The sequence below is a fragment of the Rhinolophus ferrumequinum genome, chromosome 15 (genome assembly GCF_004115265.2).
Source record: "Rhinolophus ferrumequinum isolate MPI-CBG mRhiFer1 chromosome 15, mRhiFer1_v1.p, whole genome shotgun sequence".
Taxonomy (NCBI): domain Eukaryota; kingdom Metazoa; phylum Chordata; class Mammalia; order Chiroptera; family Rhinolophidae; genus Rhinolophus; species Rhinolophus ferrumequinum.
This window is the reverse complement of record NC_046298.1, coordinates 50,209,882-50,217,371: the sequence shown is the minus strand read 5'-3', so window position 1 is coordinate 50,217,371 and position 7,490 is coordinate 50,209,882. Positions and strand designations below refer to the sequence as shown.

The 7,490-nt window shown below is 47.1% G+C and overlaps 1 protein-coding gene and 1 long non-coding RNA gene across 2 annotated transcripts; both read right to left on the bottom strand.

Moving 5' to 3' along the window:
• Positions 1-464: 464 nt before the first annotated feature.
• Positions 465-2,203, bottom strand: LOC117034611 (zinc finger protein 134-like). The gene has a single exon (XM_033127782.1). It carries the CDS (start codon positions 2,173-2,175, stop codon positions 1,045-1,047), a length of 1,131 nt encoding a protein of 376 aa, XP_032983673.1. The 5' UTR covers positions 2,176-2,203; the 3' UTR covers positions 465-1,044.
• A 13-nt stretch (positions 2,204-2,216) lies between these two features.
• Positions 2,217-7,490, bottom strand: LOC117034627 (uncharacterized). Its single transcript, XR_004425118.1, has 3 exons — positions 7,260-7,490; positions 2,881-2,979; positions 2,217-2,286 (listed from the first exon to the last, which is right to left on the bottom strand). It is a non-coding gene; the product is annotated as an uncharacterized LOC117034627 (long non-coding RNA).

The following is a 7,490-nucleotide window of genomic DNA, read 5'->3' as shown; positions in this document are numbered from 1 at the left end:
CCAATGTTTCTGTATTAATTTTCTTTCCTTCCTGGACACAGGTCTTGACTTATGTACTAGATTCTGGCCTTCAGGGCACGTGGCACATGTCAGGTCCTGAGGAACACCTTCCCCTCAACAGTGCTGGGGAACATGGGACAAATGCTGGAAACAAGACACTCAATCTATGTAGTTCCTAAACACAATGTAGATTGTTACAACAGCACCCTCAAAGTGACGTCTGGGCCCTCAACTGAAATCCAGACAAAATCAGTCCCACACTTTTGCTTAGGTGAGCTCTCATCTAAGCAGCTTTTGTCAGCAAAGGAAATGAATGCCAAAGCTGGAATAAAAATTGTTCTCTGCCAACCTGCTGTTCATTCCATCTGAGGCATACAAAGTTGGAGGCCCCCCAAAACACTGTTTCTCTTCAGTTTGGCAGAGCTTAATTGTTTTCAAACCACTCCAAACAGTAAAAAGAACCAAAGGACCTTCATGATTAAATAATGTCTTTATTATCATGCTAGCCAGAGCAACATGAGGCAAGTAGTTCTCCAGGCTGGGTGACTTGGGAGGCTGGAGAAAACTGTCACAACTATCACATGAAACCAACAATGTTCATGAAGAAAGTAAAATAAACCTTTCTTTGCTACCAGAACACAACTTAGGTCCTCTTACTAAAGATGGGTCATGTCCACACCTCTACCAGTCAGTGGGAGGGAACGAGGAGCCCCCCCCACCCCCATTTAACTCAGGTTTGTTATAATTCCCTCCAGGGATTGGAAAGAGTACAAAATTCTGCATTCTTTGAGGATATTAGGGTAACTAAACTGGTAGAGCTGAGATGGTTTCAGCCAGGCATTGACACAGAAATCTTGCAAGGAACCTCAGCAGGACTGAAAGTGCAATACAGCCCCTGAAAGCTTCCCATGTACTTGGCATTCATAAGGTGTCTCCCCAATGTTAATATTCAGATATATGAAGTTCAACATTTGATTGATATCTCCCTCACAAAAGGTAATCACAGAGCTCCTCTCCATGAGTCCTGTTGTGTTGAAAGCACTCTTAAAGCCTTCCTGCAGTATGAACTTTCTGGTGCCGAATGAGGTGGGAGCTTAAGCTGTAGGCTTTCCCACATTCACTGCACTCATATGGCCTTTCTCCAGTGTGAACTTTTTGGTGCCGAACAAGGTGGGAAGTTCTGATGAAATCTTTCCCACATTTGCTGCATACAAAAGGCCTTTCACCTGTGTGAACTCTCTGGTGTGCAATAAAGTCAGAGCTTCGACTAAAGAATTTCCCACATTCAATGCACTCAAAAGGCTTTGCCTCAGTGTGAATTCTCTGGTGTTTAATGAGGGTATATTTGTGGCCAAAGGATTTCCCACAGTCACTGCAAACATAAGGGTTTTCTCCAGTATGGATGCTCTCATGCTGAACAAGTGTGGATTTGTGTCTGAAGACTTTCCCACAATTGTTGCACTTATAAGGCCTCGCTCCATTGTGAACTCTCTGGTGTACAATTAGATTGGAGTGATGGCTAAAGTATTTTCCACATTCGCCACACTTATAAGGCATTTCTCCAGTGTGAACTCTTTTGTGCTGAGTAAGGTTGTCTTTGCGGCTAAAGGATTTCCCACACTCGCTGCACTCGTAAGGCCTCTCTCCCGTGTGGATTCTCTGGTGCTGCACCAGTGTGGCTTTGCGGCTGAAGGCCTTGCCACATTCACCGCACTCGTATGGCTTTTCTCCAGTGTGGATTCTCTGGTGCTGGACAAGTGTGTCTTTGCGGCTAAAGGCCTTCCCACAATCACTGCAGTTGTAATGCATCTGTCCGATGTGAAAGGCCTCTCCATTCTCAGTGTTCCTTGTCTTCCTCTTGCTGCGGGTGGCCTTTTGCTGATGACTGCCCAAACCTGCCTGTTTCTGCTCCTCCTCACACGTAAAGGGCTTTTCTGACAAGTGATGTTCTTCACAAACTCTACAGTTTTTCACAAACGAGGTCTTGCCTTTGTCTCTTAAGGATTTCTCTATACTGTAGTGCTTCTGGTGCTGGTGAAAGCTTGTGCTGAATGAGAATTGTCTCCCACATGCCTCACACGTGTAAGGTTTCAGTTTATGACGTGTTTCCTGGTGTTCATCCATGTGCAAAATATCTTTCAAGATGGGATCACATATATCACAAGAGTGAGCCATTTGAGTGGATGAAACTGCCTTGCCCTGGCAGTATTCATATAGAAGTATGAACTTCTATAGAAACGCTCTGCTCAAAAGGTGCCTCTTCATCCTCTGCTCCACGCCAACAGCCTGAAGGCAGAAAAATGCTATTGAAATGCATGCTGACTTTGGTGGGAGGGGGCAAACCCATCACAAATGTGTGTCTAGCACACCCAGAATTGAGTCTGTGGGTTTGTTGGTAAGATGACAGACTTGGGATCAAGTGAAGGTAAGGTGCTGTGCATTACTAAGCTCTAAGGGTCACAGAATGGGGAAGGCCTCACAAGTGACAAAGGATGGGATGTAACTCAGGGAGAAGAAGCAGGCAGATCTCCAACTGAGCCCTTGCAAATGACTTAAAAGGGTCTTGGCTGTTGGTAACAAGTGAGTTATATATAGAAATCTATGTCCAAGCACAGAAAACTATGATTTGAAATTAGTAACTTGTATTTAAGGATATGTGTACGTCTCAACATAGACAGGAGAGCACTGGTGAATGGGTGGACAGCCCTGGGTCAGAGGTCAGAATAGAAACGACAAGTGTATAAAGTGTCCAGAACAGGGAGGAAAAAGTAGAAATAAAGTACAGCTTATAGCCTGGGTACCAAATAGTGGGCACAGGATAGATTTCTGGTGCATTTGAACCCAGCCCTGAGGTCACACCCTCTTTACGCTCTCCCTCACCAGGGCCTGTCCAAGACACTCTTGCTGTGGCTGGAGTCATGACCTCAGTCAGGCACTCAGAGTTCCTTGCTCTGTTATAATTCAGCAACCACAGAGGAGCTGCAAGATACAAGCCAGAGGAAAGACAGGGCAAGTGTGTGAGAAAGCACTGCCCCAGGCAGCCCAATCATGAGAGATTAAAAGAAAACTAAATATTACAAAATGAACATCAGAAATGTCTTGTAGTAACAACCCAATGGGTCCCACAAGCAGTGACCATGACTGCAATTCATGATACAGGTAGGCCGAAGGATCAGTTAAAGGTATGGGGCAAAATCTGGAGCACAGGGGTGTCAGGAATGTGGACAGAGCCATCCAGCCAGGGAGAGGCCAAGCAGGTAGTTTTCATTGGGCTGGCCACAAGACTCCCGACCCTGAAACCCCACCTGGCAAGGGTTTGGGGCACCATGAGCACAGGGAGTGGAGGAGACAGTACACCCAGAGGAGCCATGTGAGGGAATGAAGGAAAACAGCAGTGCCCATGGTCCAGGTATGAAAAGGAAATGGCAACCTCTGGGGGAAAAAAGGAAGAGCAGGGCACAGCCCAAAAAACTGGAATACATGGAGCCGCACCCAGAATGACTGTAAAGCAAAGTGTAGAAAACACTGCACTGTGATACGAGTCTCTGGGTTTTATCAAGTAGTCCCCACTCCTCCCAGAAGAAAAACACAAACACATCCTCAAAAGTCACACGACACTGCCATAAGCAGACCACCAAGCATGGGGCAGCCTCTCTCCCCAGGACTCCTAGTCTATTCACCACAGACTCATTTTCCTCCCCAACTCAGACAAGATATCAGGCCCTTGTATGATTGATGCGTGATCTGCCCTCATCTTCCATTACTCATTTTGTCCAGTCCAGACAACAGGCAGGTGGACAGGTAGACAGACACTACACAGAATGGGCCTGGCACGCAGGGCCCACTCTTCTCCTGCCAGCTAGTTCCCCTGGGGCCTAGAGATTATGCTTCTCATATACAAATTTGAACTCAGCATTTTCTGTAAAGACCTCAGTACCAGAACCCTTAGACCATGAATTAAGATTCCATCTCCATGTACACGTCACTCTTCAGAACACACCTCCCTCCCTCTTATCTACAGACGCCCACAACACAGGCACCTCCTACATGCAAATCTGCACACAGTATTCAGAGAATGCTTGGTTAACGCATCCAGGATTATATCAGGCCCAGCTGATGGTACCCACTGCCATGAGTATCTCTGAATCCAGCTTTTAAATATCCCCCTTCTTGAATCAACTTCAGCAATGCAGAACCATGTACAGATATTAAATAAACCCTGCGTTTTCCCACTTTGCTATTGTACACTGAGGATGCTATATCCTCATCAATCACAGGTTTAACACTAAACTCATTCAAAGCCCACACCCACTGGCCTTCTACTGCAAGTACAGTGACTCTGCCAACTGACCCAATTGTCCCTGAGCTAATTTACCAGCTTGACTAAAACTCCCTGCATCCCACCAAAGATCACCACAAAAGCCCAGGAAGCACTCAGAGAGGGAAATAAGCACCAGCTTCAGCCTGTTTCATCTCATCTCTGTTACTGTACACCCCAGCATCCATTGCATGTTCACCCTCTCTCTGAAGCCTTCACCTGCCAGATCCTATTCTTCCCCCCTCTAACCACAGACACTTATCTCCTTTTTCTTGTCTCTCAAGTGACTCCTACTTCCACTCTGCTGTGTCCACCCCCTTTCCAGACTCCTAAATGGCAATGCCACCATGACATAAAGATTCTCTCTAAATCTGAAACAGAGCTCTAACCTAAACCACATACTGGCTGCCACCTTGTGGATGTCTCCAACTATAATCCCTTCTCTGAACTCCAAACCTGTGTGTCCAGCTGTCCATTTGACACCTCCACTCAGATGTCTTTGGAACATCGCAGATTCAACACAGTCAAAACCTAACTCCTGGTATTACTCGCACCACCAACTTGTTCACTATCTCAATTGAGGATTTTTTGATCCTTACACCGTCTACTGTCTCAGGCCAAAAACTGTGGGGTCATCCCTGACTCCTCCCCTTCTTTCTCTCACCCTCCACATCAGAAAATCACTGTCTCCTCTGTTCCAAACCCTCCATGGCACTCATTACCCTCAGAATAGAAGTCCAGCTTCACAGGCTGTCATTCCAATGCTGAATCCTGTCCCCTGCTCTCAGATCACACCAGACATATGGGAGACTTGAGGTTTCCTGAACACTCCCAGTGGAGCCTCAAGTGATGCATTTGCACATGCTAGTGGGAAACTGTCCCACACTTCATCCCACTTCTAGCTAGAAACAGAAACCCTTCCATATAATTTAAGAATAGAAGTCAGTACAAGACCTTGGTAACACAGGGATCCCAAAACCCAATGGCAGGTAGAAGGTAGGAGTCCTGAGATACTACCATTCACCATACTTGCTTGCCAAGATCACAGGGTGGGGGTGGGCTGAATGAGGAACTACACTCTGCAGGGATCATAAGTGCTTCTGCCACCACAGCAACCTGGCAGGAAGAGGGAGCTGGGAGTGATAGATTACCACAATAGGGTCTCATGAACTTAACTATTCCCCTAACTCCTGTCCTGCCCTTTGGTGAAGATGACTTCAGGTTGTCTAACCTCAGATACTCACACCTTAGTGCTGCCTCCTATCAGTTCTGTGACCATGAGCAGGATCTGTGTCTCAGTGCCTTCATCTGTAAAGAGGCAATAATAGTAGTGCCCACCTAACAGGGCTGCTGTTTGTATCACACGTTAGTATATGTCAAATACCTTTGAATTAGCTTTTACTGTCCATGAGCTTAACACTGCAAATGTTTTTTGTGTAAATGAAGTGATAAAGGCAAGCACTTCAATCAATTATTAAGCACGGGTATAAATCTAATTTATCCTATCTATATATTTTTAACAGACTACTTATGTATACTTGCCAAGGGTACACTAGTCTTCACCAAACCAGCCTACCCGAAAATAAGACCTAGCCGGACAATCAGCTCTAATGCATCTTTTGGAGCAAAAATTAATGGTCTTATATTAATTTTTGCTCCAAAAGATGCATTAGAGCTGATTGTCCGGCTAGGTCTTATTTTCGGGGAAACACAGTACATACTCACTCCTCTGAAGGTGAGTCTGCTAGTGTAGTGGCCCCTCATTAGAGAAGCTCATCATCTCTCCTTACCTCAGGAACTGAGAAACTGATGTACCAGTACCCTGAATTGGGCTGAGGTTGCTCCACTAGCCTGGCTAACTTTCCCTCTTCTACACAGGCAGTGCCTATGGGGGTAAGCTGAGTCCACAGCATGGCAAACCTGTTGCACCTCACACCCTGTTCTCTCTCCCAGGTCAAGCTTCTAACACCCTCCAGCCCTCTCTTCCTGCTGACATCAGCCAGATACCTTTCATCCCCTGGATCCCTCCTTTTTGGAGGGAATTTCAGGGATGTCCACCCTTCTCCCCTGCCCTCCAATGTCTCTCATCTCAGGAACCACATAGAACAACATCCTGTCCTTAATGTTCTTCCGTAAATCTGATTCCCAGGCTTTGACCTGAGGCTTCATCGCCCAGAGGTCTCCAGCACAGCTCACTCTGCAGAACTCCAGGCCTGCATAACCAAATACCCATGTGACACCTCCACTGTGAGACACCTCAGATTTACCATGTTCAAAACCCAACTCCTGATCCCCCTGAAAGGTGCTCCCTGCTCCAAAGTACACATTTCCATTCTTTCATGATGTTCAAGGGGAGGGTAGAAATTTTCTTGGATAATTCTTCATTCCCTACTTCCACTCACAGCCGTACCTGACAAAGCAGCAAATTCTGTTGGTTCCACCTGTAAAATCTTTACAGAATTTAGTTACTTCTCCACCCTCAACACCTCCTGCCACTGCTCTACCACACTCCTAGAGTCTCTTGCCTTCTCCCCGGCCTCCCTGCCCCCATTCTCATCATCCCCACCCCATCCTAGTCCGTTTTCCAGAGCGAACGTTGGGATACTTTTAAAATACTTAATCAAATCCTGTCCCTCCAAAGCTCCCAGCGTCCTCGTAATGAAGACACTCGCCTCACACTGTCACTATAGGCATGGCTAGTACTCACACTCCGCTCCTTGCAGATGCGAGGACCCCACTTTCCCGAACGCTCCCAGCTCAATCCCGTCTCCCCGCCTTTGCTCTCCCACGTCCCATTACACTGGCTATTGGAAATGGGGGCTCCACTCACAAACGCACTGAAGCCTGGATGTAGTGACCTCATCAAACAGCCTCATAAAGGGCCTTAGGATTAGGAGGTGAGGGTACGGTCGCTTCAACGTCCAGGAAACATAGCACCTACCTACACCGGGCCCACCCCCGTGGCCGCCGCCATCAAGGTCTGGACCCTGCGGAGCCTGAGGATCCCAGGTCCAGACTCAGATCTTTTCCAGCGCTGCCACCGCCGAATCTCTTTGCAGTGGAGAGGAGACTTCTCCTGCCCTGTCCCGCTCCCGTCACCTCACAACCAAACCAGAGCTCGTATGCCTCTCCTCCCACCGTCCTACCAAAACCCGACAAGATGTCCGCCGTG

Excerpts from the sequence above, each read along its gene's own strand:
- LOC117034611 (XM_033127782.1), bottom strand. The coding sequence starts at position 2,175 with ATGGCTCACTCTTGTGATATATGTGATCCCATCTTGAAAGATATTTTG.